The 22,160-nt window shown below is 38.2% G+C and overlaps 1 protein-coding gene across 1 annotated transcript in view; it reads left to right on the top strand.

Moving 5' to 3' along the window:
• Positions 1-22,160, top strand: part of thsd7ba (thrombospondin, type I, domain containing 7Ba) — a 197,610-nt gene that overhangs the window by 156,924 nt on the left and 18,526 nt on the right. The window contains exons 16-20 of the mRNA XM_026294497.1: positions 3,255-3,521; positions 4,223-4,401; positions 15,589-15,594; positions 17,640-17,773; positions 18,497-18,653. Of these exons, the coding sequence (XP_026150282.1) occupies positions 3,255-3,521; positions 4,223-4,401; positions 15,589-15,594; positions 17,640-17,773; positions 18,497-18,653 (743 nt within the window). The remainder of the gene's footprint in view (positions 1-3,254; positions 3,522-4,222; positions 4,402-15,588; positions 15,595-17,639; positions 17,774-18,496; positions 18,654-22,160) is intronic.

Raw genomic sequence — 22,160 nt, 5'->3', positions numbered from 1 at the left:
GAACATTCCTTTGTAAAGTTGGTCATTATCTTAAAATTGCCAGAAAACATTTTTGTTTGGCTCAATTTTGATTATGAGATTTAATTCGAAAACAAAATCTTGTGAATCAGTGCAGACTGTCCAGATATGCACCAGCCTGTCTCGACATAAGGTGATAACATGTCTTGTAAGCCTAATTACCACCTATTAAACTACGTTTTGCAAAGCTAAAACATACTACATAAACCATCAACGTGTTTGAAAACTATAGTCGAAACAGACCAGGGTATGGTGCACTCATACAATCATGTAAAGAAAAGCCTTACGTTGAGATTTCACTGAACAGAAGATCTATCTTTATTTTTTGTGTTGCAATGATTTCAGACTAATATGTTCTTGGCCACTCTGAACAATAAACCAAAGTTCTTTCACTTACTCCACATTTTCACATTTGCTTTTCATTATATTTAGCAGAACCATTACAGAAACAAAGAAGACTGCACAGTATTATAGCCACTAAAGGTGGATCAACTCAACATGTTAAAACAAGCTGGATAATAGAGACTCAAATGCTGATTATTTGTGTTGCCTGTAGGCCTATGTGGTGCTATTGCCAGTAATATAGTTGTCAAAGTGAAGTGATGTTGCAGTGGTGCTCTTCAATCAACCACCAGCAGTGGCATAGATTGAACAGATTGTTAGTGAATTGCAGTGCGACACCAGTGAGTTCACACAATGTGAGGAATGTTTGCAATCAGAGCCACTTCAGAAACAGATGGGCTGCTCAGTGGACACACAGGAGGCTAAGGACACCCACGATCCATGAAACAAATAGGGAGGAACAAGTATGAGAGGATCAACAGTGCATCTCTGCATGCCGTGTATGTGTGTTTTGTGTGTGTGTGTGTGTGTGGGTGTGTGTGTGTGGGTGTGTGTGTGTGTGTGTGTACATGGCTTTATATGGTTGTGTGGACGCTATTACTCTGATACAATTCTTGTGTGGACATTTTGGCCGATCCTCACAACTTCAAATATATATTTTTAATTTAATTTCATCAAAATAAAATGAAATACATAATAACAATAAAAGACCCACATCATATACTGTAAAAATATGTAAATAAATATACAATAGAAAAAAAAAACCTTTCTGATATACCCGTAAAATCTACAATTCAAACAACTGATTAAGACACTAAATAAAAAAGATAAGGGGACTATTGGCAAATGATTCTTGTTTTGGCATTTCCATCCTGTCAGAAAACATGTAAAGTGGAATTGTAATATTTTTGCATTGCACAATGGTGAAATGTAAATACACAAAGCTTATCTTTCAAACTTACAGTCTAGCCAGTTCCATTACCTTGGATTGTCTTTTTTGGCCCCCACTACTCTTATCAAATGCATTATTTGTTTAGCATTGACATGTGCTTACATGAATAGGTGTTGACAGAGTACAGTCTAACATAGCAACACTAAGGTATTGATGACAGTAGGATATTTATAGCCTTTGAGAACAACATATCTCAAACAGTACTACACAGTGACGTGAAGCAGACGATCAATCATGATAAAGATTTTTGAGCAGTTGAACAGCTTGACAGGTTGTATCTGTAACATGTCCAGATATTAAAACTGACAGTGTCTGACAGGAGCTCACGCATTGCTGTGGTATTGCTATGTTACTGTACTTTTCTGCTCGTACTCAGCAATTCACATCATCATATATATGAGATAAGGACTAATTACAGTATATAAAGCGTAAATGGTATTGCGAGTCTAGCTCTGGAAAGTACAGCAACAAACTCTTTCCCTGTTTTAGTATAGTTACTGGGGTTTGCCAAAGGCTGGTAAACATGTATGAGTGTATGTATGATATGTGATACGCACGTCAAAGGAGACAGTGCAGACTGTGGTAAAGTGGGTATACCAAAAATATAAATACAGTCATTAATCACAAATCAGCTCTCGAGCTAAACAGTGCCTGTCTGAGCATCTCACCATTGTCCAGCAACCTTGTCTCTATTTCTCCACTATTGTCAACCCTTCGAATCAAAGGCTGCCTGTGCAACATTGATCATTAATAATAAACAGTAACCTCTCTGTGTGGGTGTAAAGCTGTGGATAAAGTAAAAGAAAAGGCATGTGCATCAGCAAAAGTTTCAAAGGGAAAACTGTCTTTTTGTGTTTCCACCTCAGTAGGAACCCACTCAGATGTTGCAGTTTTTAATCTTTTAATCTTTGTAATCTTCTTGGTGCAATATATGTACATTCTATGCCTAAATATAGCATACAAATCACATACAATAGGTTCAAATAACTATATATAAATTGTGATTCACAATATAGAAACAAAACCAACATATAATGTCTTATTTCTATAGTATTCAGAAAAAATTATAATACAGACCTAACCATCAGAGCTTATATTTGTAGCAACATAACACAGACATTATGTGTATACCATTCCCTTAAGGGGCTTCAAAATAAAGGGATAAATTAAAGTTTAATATGCTTGAAAATAGCACTAATCATTCCCTGGGGTCATTGAGAGTGCTCTTTGAATATGCATCACAGAGGGAAAAGTGCTTCCCTGCCACTGGTCATGGAGGGTTTTTGACTGATTGGCTATTAATTTGTTATGTTTGTTCCCTCTAAAGAAGGTTAAGTCAAACTATAGAGAAAGTGCAGAGCAGCATGAACAGCCAGGAAACAAATGGTGTATTTTAGTCAGAAAAAAAATGCAGTATATTCACACTATACAGTTAATCCACTATATTAGAAAAAAGTCCTTTTTTCTATATGGATCACTTATCCCTTCTAGATGTGAGAAGTTTAACAAGTAAGCAGTTTATCATTTCCTGTCCCCATTTTATGTTTTTGTTGTTTGTGTAACAGTTACACTACGTTATTTCTTTCTTTAAATGGAATGCAAGATGTAAGAAGAAGGAAACTTTCCCAGTAATTTTTTTTTTTGTCCTAGTAGACAGCAGTGGGCTGAAGTAAAAATAAATGCTGGGCTGCTGATGTCTCTATGTGGTCTCTTTCATTCACATATTAATGCAAATAGATATTTTACACTCAATTTATAGCTATACTGGTAATCTATACTGGTTTGCTTACCTACTGACACTAAGATTTAAAATGCAAATTAGGAATAGGAATAAATTAACAGAGTTGTTATTTATATTTTCACGTGCCTTTTTTGTCAGCTTAGTCTTGCTCCCATACAGCTTTTATTAATGTGCAGTAACTTGTGTTTTTGTCCCCCTCAGGTCGCAGCAAAAAGAAGGAGCATTGCCTCATTGAGGAGTTGTACCCACTGGAAGAGATTGAGGCTTGTCCCTGTGATGCGATTTTGTCCCAGCCCTATGGAAACTGGTCTGCTTGCATCCTCCCCGATCCTTCAGTCCCAGGATCCCTGCAGGGCTGGATGAGCCACCGGGAAGTGAAGGAGTGTGGTCAAGGCCTGCGTTACAGAGCTGTGGCCTGCATTGGCCAGCAGGGACAGCTGGTCAACCCAACACTCTGTGCAGACTCAGGTATATTTGAAGTTATATTCTGGCCCTTTGCTTCAACATAATATTTGCCTGATGAGTGGACTAAAGCTACATTAAACTACAACAGACCTTGTTTTCATGTGGAAATGAAAAGGCTGTAGTCGCCTTTATTCACACACATCACCTACTATTTTCCATGAAAGCAGTTCAGTAGCTTGCTAGCTGTGTGGTAATTCAATGTCGTTGCTATTTTACAAGAGATTTTATGCAAATCTTGGTTACTGGCTAGAGACAGATATGTACACATGCGTATCCAATGAAAGCAACATACCCAGCGTGTGACTGTCAAAATAATCATATAAAAATATGATGGTAGTGAAACTTTAATTGCAGTGCAGGGGTTGTTTTGATGCTACACCATTGTCATGTTTAATTGCACAGTGTGAAAGGCAGTAGGGTGAAAAATGCCAATAAACTTATCCAGAGACAAAAGTACAAAACAATCAGCATTATACAGTGTGAAAACCCTGAAGCAGTTTCACTGTGTTGTGCTGGCACACTGTCGGAATGAGGCGCTCATTAGTCAGATAATTAGCTCTTGGTGTCACAGTGCGCAAGTCCAAGGTCTGGGGGAACACTGGCCAGTGGCATGTGTGTCTGACGTTATTAATGTGATCCTCACTGCATCTGCTGACCAAGTCTAAATGAGTCTTTCCCTCTTGTCTGCCAATTTTCAATTTCAGGCTACATGATGGAGATTTGCCACATCTCCTGCCCCCTAGACTGTAAGCTGAGTGAATGGTCAGCTTGGTCAGCCTGCAGTGTGTCCTGTGGCAGCGGGTTGAAGATCAGGTCCAAGTGGCTCAGGGAGAAAGCTTTCAATGGAGGACGCCCATGCCCCAAGCTGGATTTGAAGAACCAGGTAAGGCTTGCACCAGAGCTTTTATATTTATAGCATCCTGTGCAGTACACAAGGGAAACACTTTGGCAGGCAGTCGTTAACTGTGACTGCACATTGATGCCTTTGTTATTACTTTGTCCTTAAAGTAAAAAAAAAAAAAACCAAAAAACACACATACAAGTACTCTTTATAGCCATTTTGAGCCATGTGGGACTAAATTTCTTTCCAATGCTTGGTAATCCACAATTTATGGACATTAGAATAATGCATTCCAGTTTCCATACTGAAACAGAAACGAGTAAAGAGGGTTGACCTCATCACCTATCCACATTGTTCTCAAGTCAATTCCTCTCAGTCAATTCCAAGGGCACATACATTGTAGATGAGGGAAGTCCACTCGTGTTCACGAGCACAGTACATTATAGATAAGCCATGATAAATATCGAAAAAATAAATTCACTTAAAGCAAATATTGTCCACACTGCTGTATGTTTTACACAGACATGCAGCATTCTCTTCCTGGGAATATTAATATGGTCCATGCTGTTTTGCATCTTAATTTCCTACACATATCCAGTATGCCTTTTAATAAGTTTTTCTCCAGTCCTGGTTGTGTTGCATCCCAGTGCTGTCACATAAATACACTGTGGAGCTGTTGCATTCTGCTCACACTTCAGTGACAAGGTTTATTACCCATCAGCAAGTGGGACTCTTGTGTAACCTCCTCATTTTCTAGTGTCTTCAGTAAGACCAGGTCATTTGCCTTGCAAGACATGACCTTTCCTTGATATAAAAACAAGGCGACATAAAGTAACAAAAAGAAGGGTAGTGAGGGAGCAGTGGACAGATGGGAGTTTTTGATATTCTGTAGTCAGGCTTTCGCCATAGCTCTGAATATTTTGTGACAGCATATTTCTCATGGGGTCATGGTTTAAAGAGGGGAAGTGTTTTATGAATGCTGCCTCTATGCTTGAATGGGTTTGAAAGGACACTTTAGTTTTTGGAGGTCAGTATGGAGATGAGGCATAGCTCTGTAAAAAATATTGTAGTGTGTTCTAGTGGAGAATTTCATACAGATGGTTAAGTGCTCACTAACAAGGTCTATATGGGCCCTGTTGTAATGCCCTGTAATAACCCTCACCACTGAAATTGGAGCTTGCTCTTGCCAATGTACTCATGGATTTATCCTTAGGGTGGACAAGGGCTCATGGTTAACATTATCAAATTGGCCATTTAAAGTGAAGTACATCTGTCTGTGGTGTGGGTGGAAGGCTCCTATAACCTCAACTCTAGCGCAAAAGGTATACAGGTATGTGGTTACTTTTCCCTGCTTTATGTTAAACTTGGAAACTCATGGTTGGTCAGAGCTGAATTCTCTGTATGGTCTCAAAAATGCAGGTTTCTGTCTTTAAGCAGTGTACTGTATGTTCAGCTCTCAGACCTACATTTGGCCCTTAATACTTCATTAGGTTCAAGTTATGGTGCAGCGTGACAAAGAATATTCTCATTGCTAATGGCTTGCCCTCCTCTCTCACGAACATGTGCTCACTCATCACCCCCTGTGAACTGCTCTCAAACCAAAGCCTGGCCTCGCTCCAACCAGCAGATGTTTCCCTTCGAGCCCTGTTGAGAAGTGACTGACTTGACAGAAACGAAATTTACAGTGCACCACAACTCATCCTCTTGTCACATGGTTGAATATACAAGAAAAATAGGGAGTGAGACAGAGAATTAGAGAGGGAGAGAGAGAGAGAGAGTGAGCAGATAATGAGCAAAAAAGCCAGTAATGTCAAAATAAAACAAAACAAAACAAAAAACCCTGTAAGAGCTGGGCTGTAAAGTAAACTGTCAGTATGCTGGTAATGATGTAGTCAAAATGCGATCAAGAGCTACTTAATCAAGATGAAGAATTCACACAACACCTCACTGAGAACCTATTCATGTGGATGTCTTGGCCTGTCTAAATCTTGTGTACAGGTGGGAAAAGATAATTAAAGAACTAACTTTCAGTGAAACATTACTAAGTGTACATATGTGAACAGTGATTACCCATTTGTTTAGTAACTACTGTATAATTGGCAGATTAGGTCTGTCAGGTTTCTTAATGTTGCCCTCATGTTTAAGCAGTATGCATGTGGGTGTAATACAAGTGGTTTACAAGAATACAAGAATTTGGAGAGTGTTTTTTTTTTGTTTTTAGTCATTCCAAAATTAAAAACGCAAGAGAAAAAGTGTGGGGAATTGCGTGAACAGTGTGTTGGCCTGCTCTAAACTGCAAATGCTATCATGTCCAGCATGCTATCTTACTAACAGCAGTACAGTAGTAACCTAATCAAGTTTCCAAGGCTAATGAGCATAATGCCATTTACAGGTTATGGTGAAAAAACACCTACAGAAGCTAAGAATATCAAACTTGGCTGTCCTGCAACCTGTTTTATCTTTGTCTGGATGCACTGCCTTGTAAGAATAAAAAAAAAGGATTTTAGCGACATATTTAGAATATTTCACTCTGGATCCTTCAAAAACTAACACTTCTCTGCACCCATCTAAAAGACTGTCAGTTGTGCAAAAACCTTTCCCATATCCTTTTGTTTTCAGAATTTTTTAAATGAAGAGTGACTTTCCTGAGCTATTTATTCAAAATAATGTGTAACAGACCTTCAAAATTAGTAACAAAAACTGGAAGTCTTCAATTCATAGTAAAGTAAAGTAGGCATCTTTACACAATGCTTTTATTACAGTGCTATTTGTAGCCGATGTCTGAATACACAATGCCCTGAGAAACTGCCGCAGAGGGCTCACATATGTCAAAGCAGAGCTCCCTGAGAAACATACAAATTAGATCTAAAATTACAGGAGATATTTGGATTTCATCATGACTCCCACAAGCGTTTGCCGCCAAATGCTGAGATATTAAATGGTACTATATATATGCACTATTTCCAACAGAATTGTCTTTGCTGTCTGCCAGGCCCTGTGCTACCCAGGTTAGTTATTTTTAGCTACCCCGCCCCTTTTTTCTGCACACGGCCGAACAACACATACCCAAATTAAACTTTACATCTTAAGGGTTATATTGGTGACCTTGGTGTCGTTTAAAGGAAAAGATTTGCAGTTTATTATTTCACGCTGTAAAATATGAAATATAACTCCCCTTCCCCCGTAGCTGCGCCCGCTGCGTGCCCAGCGTTGTCAGGGAAACTAACTGTATTAGTGTGGGCCATTTAAATCCCCCCACCCATTGGTTTTCATACTTACTTACGCTGAAAAACGTAACGTTTGTTTGTTTGTTTGCTTGTTTGTTTGTTTGTATGATTGAGTCCTCAAGCTTGATATGTCAATCTTTATTGAATAAACGGCGAAATCAACCTTAAAACAAACCGGATTAAAACTTTTCATGAGGACGACGATGGTTTTATGGATTTACTCAGGGATAATACATCTTTTGGCCTAAAAACATGGATGCACCATGTTCCCTGGATTCTAATGAAAAAAAAGGGCATGCAACACTTGATGTTTCAGTACATGTATGAAGTAACATTACAGAAAATGTAAGAACTAACGTTTTTCCAATATTTGTACTCTTGTTAAACATTAAGAAACTGTAGTCGCTGTGATAATTCAATCCTAAATTGCTTTATACCATTTGAATTGTGAGACTTTCTCGTTTCATGTGATATATAGTTTGTCAGACTTTATTCAAATTTGTCCCACGATCTTTGGTAATACATCTGGAAATACAATTTTGGTCCCAGGGGGTAACTAGGAGCTGGGTTCTCCACTCCATCCACTGTGGCCCTGTCCAAATGTACAGAGAAACATCCTCCCTGTCCACCTCTAACACTCTGCCACATGTTGTGTGCATGGTGGGAGGTTTTCAGTTATTCAATGTCTGAATAAATGTTTCTCTGCATTTAATTATGTTACAAATTGTTTTTTCTACTATTGTTTCATTGGTATGTTGTTGTATTCTGTATGGTTTGCTTGGGCCATGTTTTTTTTTTTTTATTGTTTATTTTATTATTGTTTGTTGGGTGTATGTGATCTCGTGTCACTATAAAACTTTGGAATAGTTTAAGGTAATACTAATTTTTAAATTATCCGTATTAAGAACAAATACAGGCTTTTCAGATCGTCTTGTAAGACAACGTTGTATATGCCAAGTTCACTTGCCATGCTGTTTATTGTTCTAATTGAGTTGAATGGAGAAATGCCTGTTAGTTTCTACATATTTTATTAGTGAATATGACATCTTCATATAGCTGTAAGCTCCTCATTTCCATAATCCCATCAGCCTATTTACCTATAGAACAAAATCAATATATTTTCCATTTGTGCTTTTGATGTGTTGATCTGCTTGTTGCAAATGCAGGTCAGAGGGGAAATGAAACAAGGCTTGGTGAATAAGATGTTCTGCCTTGATGTTTTCTGTTCCACTGATGGCTTTCGTGTAGTGAATGCCGCAAAAATACATGAAGAATGCTATGACAGAATTTTTTTTTTAATTAGCAGGTTGGTTATTTCAGCCATTCGATGTCGTAAATATATTTCTGGTAAGTTGTGGTATTTTTTTTCCTCTCTGTAATAGCATTCAGAGCAGAGATGAGAGAAACATAATTATCAGATAATTAGCAGTATTTGATAATGAAGACCCTTTCAACCATAAGCCATGTGTGTTTTAAGAAAGAGTTCAAATCACTGCTTAACATTTCTATTTATTAGTCACAGTTAATAAATGGCTTACTTTGATGCATTTAAAGTGGTTACTGATAGGTATGTCAATTCATAAAACATAAAAACATAACAGAAAATCCTAGCAAAAAAAAAAAAAAAACCATGGCAGCCATAAAGCATCCGCTGCTTTGTAGCAAAACACTGAACTACAGGCTTCAGTGCTCACATCTGACATACAGTATCTACAATGTATGTTCAACACAGTTTTTAGGGAAACTGTTGCTGTCATCATTGCTGACATGTAGCTGTTGATGCTCTTAAATAGTCTTTAGTCAGCAAACTTGCATGCTGACAGTCTGATGATGCTACCTCAGGGCAGATTTATGAACAAAACAATCATGTGAGCTCTTCAGTCAACTACTGCTGACAGCATTATGCTATTCAAAGCAATGGTCAATCTCAAATTAATGGGGTCCCACAAACACATTTCAAAATGCAAGTAGGCTCCTTCCTAACACATCCTGTGGTTCCGGATCAGTGAAAGGCTCACAATAAGTTTTATTCACCATATATTTTACTTTTGTCAAAGCTGAGTTTCCCAGCTCTCTTCTTTACTTCTGCTTTCTTAGTGACTGCATGTCATGACTGGAGGTTTTGGCTCAGTTCATCTTGGGTGTCTGTGCATTTGGCAACTGTCAGTAAGTGATGAGGCTGCTGATGCTGCCGGCTGTTTTTCTCAGAAAACATTGAGCTTTGCTGTGGTGTCAATTTAGAAGAACAGGCTAGAAAACAGTTAGACGCTGTTCATTATGCATATTAATTTGTTGAGGGGCTTTTATTGCTTCCCCACAGATCTGCTCGTGGGCAATATCATGGTGCCAGCTAATATGGCTGCCAAGCTAAGCTCTTATTGTGCTATCTACCCATGCTCAGTCTCTAAGTTGTTTCTTCTTTGGCAACATTTTAAAATGGTTCATGCGTTCAGTTACAACAGCTGGAAATTTTGACTACTCAGTACTTGGTTCATTTTGAAGTAGTGGGTTTTCCTCTGCTGTTACTGGCATTGTTTTGGTGCATTGATTCTCTTGGCTTGTCCCAGGAAAATGAGATTTCTAGTTGAGAGTCATAATTGTATATTGTAAATCTTTTGACATAACTCTCATTTAACAGGCTTCAAGTGAAACACAACATGGTTCTTGGGTAATCACGCAGATTTTTTCTCTATACTGCCTTTGTCAGTATTAGAGACACACACTGTAATTGAGTTAGTTGACACCTGGTTCTGATCATATATCATAAATTAGGTCGTATTGTTGAGTGTTTCAGGATTAGCTGCTGGATTATGAAGACACTGAGTAAACTCATAACCATCTGCTGTTTTTCAATGGTGCTTTTCAAAGAAGAAAATATGTCTGCTCCAAGCAAAGACTCAGCTATTTATCAACTGCTCTTTTCCTGCTAGGGTGAATGAAGTGGTCATTATCCTGAGGGTTTGTTGAATCATGTCTTTATTCAGTAGACACCTTCATCATCTGGAGCTTTACATCTGAAAAGGCAGAGCTAATATACAGGAATAGCTACGGTAGACTGACAGGACTCTGCTGTCAGCTCATTATTGAAACCAAAGAGCTGTTGGTGAACGCTGGCAAAAAAAAAGATGGATTCAAACTTGTGATACAGTAACTCAGCAATGCAGTTAAAAAGTGTAGAATATAGCTATTACAAGTTACATCAGTAAAGTTTGTGAAAAAAAAATGCTGTTGTATGCGAATACTGAATGAAGGACCTGCAAACTGCATGAATGACAAGGCCTTTAAAATATTTATCTCGCGTCCAAGAACTTATATTTTTAATGACTTGTGAAGAACCAGTGTTTGGCCTCAGTCTACAGGTGTTGCACTGTGATCTGTGACCTGTAGCAGTGGAACAACCAGTTTGGCATTAGTTAACACTAAGTCCATTGCGCAAAACATCAGCAGTTTATTGTATTGGTATTCACTTTGTGCAGCTGCAGCCCAGCCTCCCAGTGAGGCACAGAGTGAGTGAGGACAGGGTTAATGAATGTCATGGAGGAGTAGTAGAATATGTGATGAAAGTCCCACAACCCTGCAGTTCAGCAGGATGGCAATGGTTTTGGTTTGGTAGTGCATCACTGCAGTTTCTATTCGTTTCAGTGTCATACCAGTGTGGAAAGTACATTTTTAAACTAATAAACTACTTAAAATGACTGCATAAAGGATTTACATATAATAAGGAGATTCAGAACAGGACTCTAGAGATCAAACTTCCAATTCTGCTATTGACAGTACTACTTTCCTCAAAGTAGACATTATAAATTATATGTCCTCAAAAAATAAGTGGTGTGGATTAACAATGTGGTCAGAAATGCTGTGCACGAGAATACCCAGTGCAAAAACTGAGGCAGAATCCAAGCAGCAGCCAAAATGCACTGCTCTGTGGTGGTATTATTTATCTCCTGTTGTGGTCTGCTGGGGCAATGGCATTTGGACTGTGGACAAAAAGATACTAAATAAATTAATGAAGGAGACTGGTTCTGTCCTCGGGTGTTCATTGGTTTCTTTACAGTACGGGAGGAGGGGGGTGAAAGAGTAATGACTAAACTATCAGCCATTATGTGCAACACCTTCCACCCACTGCGTAGAACCATAAGTGCTTGTGACAGCTACTTCTATGCCAGCAACCTCCACCTACAATATATGAAAGAGGCACCTCCTCCCTGCTGCTTTGAGACTGTACAACTACCACTGTCCTCTTTGGACCATAATAACACCTGAACTCTAAGGCAACCATAACATCAATACCTCTCTAAGCAATGTCATTATATGTTGTTGTCCAGCTGGTATTCAACAATATTATTTCTTTTTTGTGTACCTTATTAAAGGACAGTTTACCAGTTTAACAGTAAACAGCTCTGTTGAATCAATTTGTGACTTTAACTTTTGACTTTATGACTGCCTTATGCTTCTTTTATTGTTAAATTAGTTCTCACCATTATATTTCACTGCTTCTACCTTGGATGCTGGTACTTGACTTGGCATAGGATGGTGTGTGGAGACAGCTGATTTGTTATTAGAGGAAAAAACTAGATTCACAGAGCAACGTTTGCTGGAGGCGGTGCTTTTCATCAAAGTACACATTTGAATGAGTGAAAGTGGTATTTATAATTACATTAAAACAACAACAAAACTTTTTTAAAAATAACTTTAATGATTTTTTGTCATAAGGAAGTAGTTCACTAAAACCTTAGAATTAATTCTCAGGGAACCATTAATATCTATGCCAAATTTATTCAAAATTTCTAGGTGTCTTTCCATCTGCAAGTGGTTTCTCTGTTAATACCCTCCAACAACAGCCCATAGCAAGTCTACAGAATGGCTGAATACCAAATATCAGATAAAGATAGGGACAGATAAAAAGAAAAAAGAACACGTTAAATCTCTTGTTTTTTTTTTTCTGACTGCACCCAGGTGTGAAACTTAACTCCCTTTATTAGAATGAAAGACTTCTGTGCCAACTGGTGATGGAGCTACCTAAGGCCAGTAAGGTGTAATTAACACAGAGAAGTGCTTGGGCATGTGTTATTCCCCGTCCCCCCATAGGCCCAGGCCAAAAAGCAAGGTGTCTCCCTGCATTACAAACCCTGGATATTGTTAAGGCAGTCTGAAGTTCTGCCACACAGACGGACTACATTTTTGGAGCTTCTCTAAAGCCTCCAGCCACCCAGATGGTCCACAGCATTTATTTCAGATACAAAGGTTAATCATAGCTTCTGTCTGCTAATTAGAAAAACAAATTGAATTGAGTGGCTTGGTGAATATTAAATAAATGCTCATTATTCTATATCATGGGATGACTTTTTAAAGACAACTATGAAGCTCTAGTTTTTGGTCCATATCTAAATTCAATAATAAACCCTTAATTTTTATTGATTTAAATTTACTGCATATCAAGTCTGTTTAACAATATTCTAACACTGCAATATTTAGCAATTAATTTTTCCAGAGATTAATTTCTAATTTCTGTCTCTGTCAGACATTTTAACAATAGATTTCATGTTGTAACAATAACAATCTGGATAAAGTACAGATAAAATCATAACAATACAGAGAAAAAGAGACAGTAGAATTTGTTGTGGTGGGTTGTAAGCCAAAAAAAGACAAAAGAGCTACCACTGCGGCTAACTTTACCAATGTTTTCAGTAGGTCTGATTTTTTTTTTTCTTTTCCTTGAAGTACTGCTCATATGCAGCAGTCACTTGAACTGTGACAGAGAGGTACTGGTTGTGATATGATAGGTGAGCTCATTTTGAATTTATTATAACTATGTGAAAAAAACCTTTAACCATAGCTGTTATTGAAAGGTGGCACAGGGTTAAGTGCTTGTGAAGCGTCTCACTTAATGCATTTCTCTCTCGTTGAGCTGCATCCTGGTAATAGATTACAAAGTAAATGAGAAAAGAAGATTATTTGAAAGCTTAAAATAGAGCTTGATGGCTAAATAATTTGTGTAATTATGGAAGGCCATGCCATTGCCCTGTGGTAGAGCCAACACAGCAGGAGGTCCAAAAGGGGGTTAGACACAAATCCTTTGAGGCTTTTGGCTCATTGACATCCTATTAAGAGACCTATTTGGATGCCAGTAGGTGAGAGTGTGATACGTAAATCAACTTTGTGCACAGTGAGCAAAGACTGAAATTAATTTCAGTGCAGATGTGACTGTGTCTGTTGCAGCCATGTGTGGATATTCATTCATACTACTAACATGGAAAAACAAACGGTGATAGAAAACTGCATGAATCAAATACATGCTTATACATAATATACAGCACTGTACAATGCATCAGTGCTGTACAAAGATAGTTAATGTGCCTGGATTTTTAATAAATGTGTGAGTTCCAGTAAGAGTAAAGCATGCATTCACTTCTACAGAGTAACATGTTAAGCCATGAGTGCTTTGATCACATTCTTTTCTCAGGGCAGAGTGCTGGTCTTCTGAGGAGATCATGTGTGTTATCCTCCAGTCTTAAATTGTCAGGAAGTGTGAAGGGATCAGTGTGTCAGTAGGACTTAAGAGCAGATGACATACTCAGACCTTTTGTCGACTTGATAGAGTCTATTGTGGCTCAAAGCTGACACTCTTATTATGATTTTGGGATGAAATTAACACACACACACATATATATATCCATATATATAGCAGTAAGCCTGAATATACTGAATGCGTTACAAAGGCAGTCATCATAATAACTGCATTATGTTTTGGAACATCATCTCATGAGTATATCTGCAAGGTCAACATCACAAGGAAGTGGATCCCCCTGTGTTTCACAGGGCAGCCAGATTTCTTATGTATACATGGGTTGCTGATAGGAATAGCAGTCTATTTGAAGTTGAAGTCACACAGTGACAGATTTCAAGAAGAGAGTGCTCCTTTTTAATGCTTTCCGATTCATTTAGTCTCTGAATCACTAAAATGCCATTCCTGCAGGCGGATCTGCTGGCACTTCATGTATCCTTTTATTTTTTACATTTTATTTGTTTACATGTCTGTGCATGTTTTCTTTGTAATAATGCATGTGCATTACTTGTATCCATTTATGTGTCCGTTTGCATTGAGTCTTTGGACATGTGTATGTCTTTTAGATAGGAGCCATAGTCATTTTTTTAGAGATCAGTTTAGTGACTTTAACCATAATGCAATTGACTTCCAATGCCTTGCATAAAGCAGTATGCAAATATATATTTTTTTCCTTGAAACCTGGGACTAATACAGAAATTATCATAAATTTGATCCTTGTAACTCCTTTAAGATGTGCATAGTAATGAATGAATGAATTGAATAGCTTTGAATACAATAATTGAAGAATTAGAAAGAAAAGGGATTTGGAGCATGTGTGTGCAAGTTGTTTCTGTGACCATACTTATTGCAGAATATGGTTCAAATTATTATTCTGTGAATTTACTAAATGTTCAGCTCAAAGGTAAATGCAGTGTGTTGCAGCCCAAGATAGTCTTTAAATTTAATTTGACTGCCCCCTTTTTTCAGTGAAATATAAATCACAATAACTTGACAATTACTTACATAACACTTTTCCTAGTTTTGTTTTGCTACAGACACAAAGACTCTCTGAGCATATGCCCATTCACTCCAACTTCCCGCTCACCGTCTCCAGGCAAATTAATTTCTCAGAGTTGCCTTCAGCTGCAGGTCTGACCGTTGCACAGCTGTTGCAACCAACTGCAGCACTTTAAAACTCTCTCAACACTATGAATCATTCACTTTGGCAAAGTATCCAGGGCCGATACATTTAGTGCAGATGATGAAGTATTTAATCATCCTTTACCCTCATTAATGGGACAAAGAGCAGAATGCAGTATTTTTTTAAATCCAATTTAAGCAGAACTATATATTTCTGTCACTGCAGGCGAAATCTAAACTAATGATCATATTGTTCTTCTCTCCCCTGCCCAACTTCTGGCTTGTCTTGCACTGCTAATATGGACATCCACGCAGGCTCAGGTCAGTGCTGTTCATTCTGTACATACACCATGCTTTAGCTAATAAAGACAAAATGCATGTCAGATCTGTCCACCTCACATATACTCCTATGACCCTTTTGGTATTTTGTTTAGAGAGAAAATAATAGTTTGATGGGAGAGAGTGCTACATGGATGGACAATATACCATCTGCTTTTTAACAAGAGGGACTCAGAGTGACATTTTCTAAAGAACATTAGGACCTTATTATGTAGCATTTGAAAGCACGCTCAGAGAAATTGAGCTGGGGAATATTGTTTCTTGAATTGCTTATCCAAAAAATGTCAAATTTAACCAATGTGAGGATCCAGTCTTTAGCAGTCAATTCTGACAATAACCTATTCCTCTTTCTATTTTGATGAGCACCTTGTAAATGTGTGTGACTTGAGATGCACTTGGGAGCAAATACTGCATTTTTCGGCTCAACCTGTGTGTTGTAGTAAAGCAGCTTTAACCTGAGAACAAATGATTCTATATCAATTTGACACCTTACGTGTTGTGGCACTGTAACACATTTGGTAAGTGCTATAGTTGCATGATTTTTTTACTGAAGAAATGGTGTTAGTGCCCTATGAATAGTATTTATGCTGTGAAAAATGACTCAAAAGTCATTGTTCTGGTGATGAAAATCAGCTGTTAAGCTGGGACTCTGTCTATACTGGAGAAAGTCAGAACAGAGCAGTTGCCAGTTCACCCAGCAGGGGCATCTGTAGGGACAGATGTGAGATGATGAGGGTGTGTAATAGGCATCTGTGTGGCCCAGAGGGGAGGGAAAATGCAACACTCATTCGCTCTAATCTGTGTACATACACACTCACAAACACACACATTTACAGACACCCATTACAGTTTGTCATATCTTTTTCCACAAATTGTGAGTCTTTTACTGTGGCAGACTGTTACATAGATTGAGAGTAAACATGTTTACAGGAGCATTGTGCTTGCTGCTCCCTTGGTTATACAGAGATGCCAGAGTCACTGGTTAAGTGGGGAAAAGTGAATCGCCTCAGCATCAAGCCAACTAAATGAACTAACTGAAGGGCCTATTGCCATGTTCATTGTTGTTTTACACACCCCATGCTGTTTTCTCCATATTATGCATAGGTTTTATTTTAGTGTTTTGCATTGTTGTGCAGCAGTAGCATGTTAATTAACTGTAGTCTAGAGTGTGCAGTGACAGGTCTTGAGCTTTCCTTTTGTATTTCCATTGTTCCATTCCTGTAAGTCTATCCCTGTGCTTACACTCATGCTTTAGCTTGTCCATGCTCTTAATGGAGAAAATGTAAGGGATGGCACTCTAAAAGTAAACTCCAGAAGCTTTAGCAACATTAAATCATCCTCCCTTTACTTGTGTTAATGCAGCTTTCAAAACAGTATGGTCTTTCATAACTGAACAGCTGCATTGTGCCTGATGTGGGGTCGTGTCATGTAAAACAGTGTGTAGATTAAAACAAGCACAATAAATTATGTTTAGATTTACAGTATGGAAAAGAAAAATCCATGATTAATGGTTTAAACCTAAAGATAGGGATACTTTGTAAAGTGAAAATGTCCCTAATGTCTTCTACATTCACATTCAGTGTATGGACCAATTTTTCATATTTTATATTAAGCAGGGTTGTGTAAATGTATGTGGGTGTGTACATGTCTTTCTCTGGTTGCGTTTGAAAAAATTTTGTTCAACAGCATCATTGCGAGGTTGTTTTGTCTGGTCCTGAACTTCAATGAACTGTTTTTGGCTAAAGACTTGGTTTTCTTGTTATAGTTTGAATTAATTAGGGTTAAAGTTAGGTAGTTTTGATGGCGGATGATGGGCTTACGTGGTAGAGAGTTTTTTATGTCAATGAGAGTCCTCACAGCCAAGACCAACGTGTGTGAGCATGTGCGAGAGCTGATTTGTATGCATGTCTATTTTTTTCCAGTTACACGGTCTGCTGCTTTGTTCCTATAATCTCTTGTGTGTGTCCCTTTCCTTTTGTGTATGTGCGTGTCTGTTCATGTGTGTGTTTGCACATGCACGTGCGTAGGTGTACGAGTCTGTGCCGTGCCACACTGAATGCAGCCAGTATGAGTGGAGGATGGAGCCCTGGTCCATTTGTACCATCAACACTGTGGACGACCTGCCTGTCTGTGGGGAGGGAGTCCAAAGCCGCAAGATCAGGTCAGTGAAAGGGTTAGGCTAGATGACTGTTACCCTGGCAATGTAACATAAACTGGGAGAAGTAGACTGGCAGATGTCCTGTAGCTGGCACTCACACTAGTCCTAACACTTTCATTGCTAGGGGAAAACAAACTACTGCTTGTTAATGTGTTTTCTTAGATATTTTTTCCTGGTAGTATTAGAAATGGTTGCAAAGGAAAGCATTCAAGGGTTCACCTTTCCTGGGGGCAACAGGTACAGGTGCTGGTGTTGAAAATGGAAATAGTGAATGCCAAACTGGGCGACTATATCATTGTGTCAAGAGCAACTGACCTGGTTTTGTTTAGAACACGCCTACCTTTGACAGAAAGTCACAACCGCAGATCTAAAATTGGCCATCAACCACCCTTTGAGCTGCAGGACACCACTGTCATTCTGCCTCCACCTTTTTGTAAACAGACAGCCATTTACACAAAAGTTGTATTTGGAGCCACCAGTCCTGTCATTTTTCTAACAAAAAAAAACCAAAAAACAGTAAAATCTGTTTCTGTTTTGTGCAGCTAAATATTTAGAGAATGCTACCAGATAGGAAGAAATTGTAGAAGACCCTTCAAAATAAATTACCTACAAAATCAAAATCAAAATTATCATCTATTTTGAGTCAGAAACTTAGAAATGTGTTCTGAAACTCAGTTAGTGTTGCCCCAGGGACTAGTTATACAGCTGCATCTGCTGCTCTGCTAGGTGTGTGAAGAAAGGAACAATGAGTGGGGAGGCCAGCACTGTGGAAGACAGTCTGTGTGATCAGGAGGAAATGCCACCCAGAGCCCAGGTCTGCTTTCTGGCCTGTCCCAGTGACTGTGTCATGGCGCCTTGGGGACCTTGGACCAATTGCCCACTGGTGAGAAGCAATAATTGAGTTGTTGTTTGCTTGTTTTTGTTTTTGTACTTGACAGATTGGAAGGTAATAAAGCGGCTGATTTATTGATAACATATCCATAGCTCACAGCACCACATGTAAGCTGTTGTAGAAAACAGGGTCAAAATAGGTCAGATATGTTATTTATGAAATAATTGATCAGACATGTAGTACTATAATCATTAACCAATTAATAAATTGTTTGTCAATTTAGAAAATATAGATTTTATTTAGAATAATACAGTATGCACAGTCATCAAACTCACAGCCTCACTGCTGCAGTTTCAGATCATGTAGTACATACAGTGAATGTGGTTTACTGGCTGCTGAATACCAAATTGGTAATGGCCACTTCCCCAGTGTCCATTATTTGGGAAATTGATAGATTTCATCTAAAAAAATGTATCATTTTATTTCAGTCTTTATGGAAATACAAAGTTTTAAAAACAGATATTCACAGTCTAATTTCACATCAGGGAGCTGTTGGTAATATGTTAGTAATAAGGGTAATGGTAATGGGTGCATCCACCCACTTGTTCTGTAACCTTGTGTTGTTTGAAATCACATTTACATTACAGTGGCGGGCACTGCAAATTAAATCATCTTTACTAATGTGCCACTGTTTTCTAATGAAGGTTAACCCTCAGGTTAGAGCTACTGTATGTAGCATATGTTCCCCTGTGATTCTAGCCACCGGCTACTGGTCACACAGCAATGTAGCAGATTTATAGGTTTCCTGTCAAACATAACCATCCTTTGGAGTAGAACACTGGAGACAAAGAAAAAAACAAGCGATTACTTAATTAGTCTGATACATTTTGTTTCATTTAGTCTTTTAATGTGCAAAATTTGACAGAGCACTTAACATCAGTAACATGCAGCCATCTAATGCAGTTGGTGATTTAACAATGCAAAAACTGTTAACTTGAAAGCCAATTTAACTTTAACAGCGATATAAAAGTGTTATTGATGATTTGTGTCTACAGTTAAATCTACCCTGAAACAATCTGCTAAATTCTAAAGTCGTTAGGACTAACTGATATCTCAGCGCAGTTAAGATTTAAATGTTACAGTCACATCAATTTATATTATGAAGTAGGAAAACTCAGGACATAGAATGATATTAAAGATACATTGAGACATTTCTGTGGAAAATAATGAATACATACCAAATACATGCATTCAGTCACTGCCAAGAGGAACTGTCAGCTAAGATAAGCCATTATAAATGTAAATTTTAAAGTCAGAAGTTTTGAACTGGTCTCATCTTTTCAACCATTTTCTTTAACCTAACCTTTGGAAAACTCGACACCCACTTCAAAAAGTGCAGTGTGAAGTCACACCTCACCGGCCTTGACTTCTGACCGACTGAGACATTATGCTGTGAGATACTAATGAGAGACAGTGATCTTGAAAAGTATAGAAATTTCCAACATGGAAGGAGAAATCTCCTCTGCCAGCGGGTAATGTTAGGAGAAACACAGATGTTTAATGTAAAATATGCTGGTCCACTGGAGGTGGAAATGGCTGTATAATCCTGGGGCATCCATGTACTTAGCTGTAATGTTGTGCAGTGTGTGAAGCGCATGCAGGTATGCGATGAGATCAGCAGGTTTAGCATCCAAAGGTGGCACAGTGATGGACAGCATACTGGATATTAACAGTGTGATGTTTCCCTGCACTGTCCATGCTCATCCATTCTTATTCCTGCAGTTGGCAGTGATTTTCCTTCTGCAGCATTGTTTTCATTATGTTAAAGTCAACTTTAGCAATAAAATGAAATTATGGGGCACAACTCTCTGAAACAAAGTAGACCTACCAAAAAAAGCGTGGCAGGATCATTATGGCAAAGCACACTAATGTTTGTTTCTACATAATTCTGAGAATTTGGCCAAACAGTAGTGCAGTTTCCATGCAAACTACATGAGCGCATGTCTTTGTGAAGGTCATTGAAGTTTTGCCTGTGTAATCAGTATAATTCAACCTACTGGCTAAAGTGGATTTTTCACTAGGCTCTGCTTTGTCTTTTTTTTTTTTATATATAATGAACCCAATTTTAAAGAACACTAGAGGCTTCAGGATTACACCTAATATTTTCAAGGCAAGCTAAATGAACTGGGAACCAGTGGCTACCTGGACCTGGAAGGCAGGAAACCACATTGGATCTTTGCTTTGGAAAATATTGGGCAATCGAGTAACTAATGCTGCATTTGGGGATTAATTTAGATTAAGATTAATTTAAATCATGCTAAAATTGTAGTTTAGAACAATGATTTTCAGTTTTTAATGTGGGATATTTTTTTTTCATGTCCTTCAGAATACAAAAAATTCTCCACAAATTCAGCATGGTTCCATACCATCATTTGTGCTTTTCCAAACATATTCATATTCAAGAGCACACCTATTCATAAGTTGCTTCCTCCAGCACAGCTTGTGGTGGATTTTCAAATAGTTATGAGGAGAATCAACTGTTCCAAGTCAGAGGCCATAGCTCCCTTTGGGGAAAGGTAATTGTCCCCTCTAGGTTGCTGTTCCAAGTGAAGCAGATTATGTTTTTTGTTGTTGGTAGAAAGAAAGAAATGGGCAGAACTAGTGCATCTGCTCTTCTGTCCACCGTGTGACATTTTGGGTTTAGTGTTACTGACTTTCAGTTTTGTTCACTTTGACTCTGTGTTACAACTCGTTTTAATGTGACTTGTTAGAAGGTCAGAATTACCTGATTGGTTGCAAGTATATAAAGAACAACACTGAAGAAGAATCTGCAGACTGTCTGGATGCAGACTGAGATGCAGTGAAAGAAATGCATAACTGTAACAGTGCTTTCACTCTAATTGTTAGTACTTATATTTGGGTAACTTTCAAATTACAAACGAACATACCTAATTTCTTGATTTTGTTAAATTAATAGGTTTTGTTGGTCGTATTTGTATTAATGTGACAATAATTTTGAACAACCAATGGTGCAATTGAGCCTGGACATTGCAGGACCTAGCATGTTGGTGTGAAAACATTAAGGGTACAATGGCTGCAACTGATTTATAATCCTGACACTGGCACCCCTCATTTGGAGGTGACAGTGATGGAGGTGTACGTCCAGATGTATCAGGAGCACAAGAACAAATGCAGCTCAGTGCAAAGCCCCTTGTAATTTTAATATTCCCTGTCAAAGACCAAGCTGACAGTTCCTCCACATTCACACATCCTTTGCTTCTTTTTTCATAATTTTCATTTCCATAGTGAGACTTGAGCAGAGTACATTGTGTTATCATGCTATCACAGTGCAGTGCTAGATATTTGATAAATGTGTACTCTTTGTATTGTACGTTTACATTGTTTCCTTAATTATGATCACATATAATCACACAGTTTAGTAAATTCAGGTTTCTCCCAGTTTACCTGGTTTACAGGGTGATTCTGTACAATACAAGTACAATACAGTATTTATAGCATGCTGTCAGCAGCAGTCTTACGTGTGTCAAATAATGTTGA

Source organism: Mastacembelus armatus, chromosome 21 (assembly GCF_900324485.2).
Source record: "Mastacembelus armatus chromosome 21, fMasArm1.2, whole genome shotgun sequence".
Lineage (NCBI taxonomy): Eukaryota > Metazoa > Chordata > Actinopteri > Synbranchiformes > Mastacembelidae > Mastacembelus > Mastacembelus armatus.
This window is presented reverse-complemented; position numbering and strand designations above follow the sequence as displayed.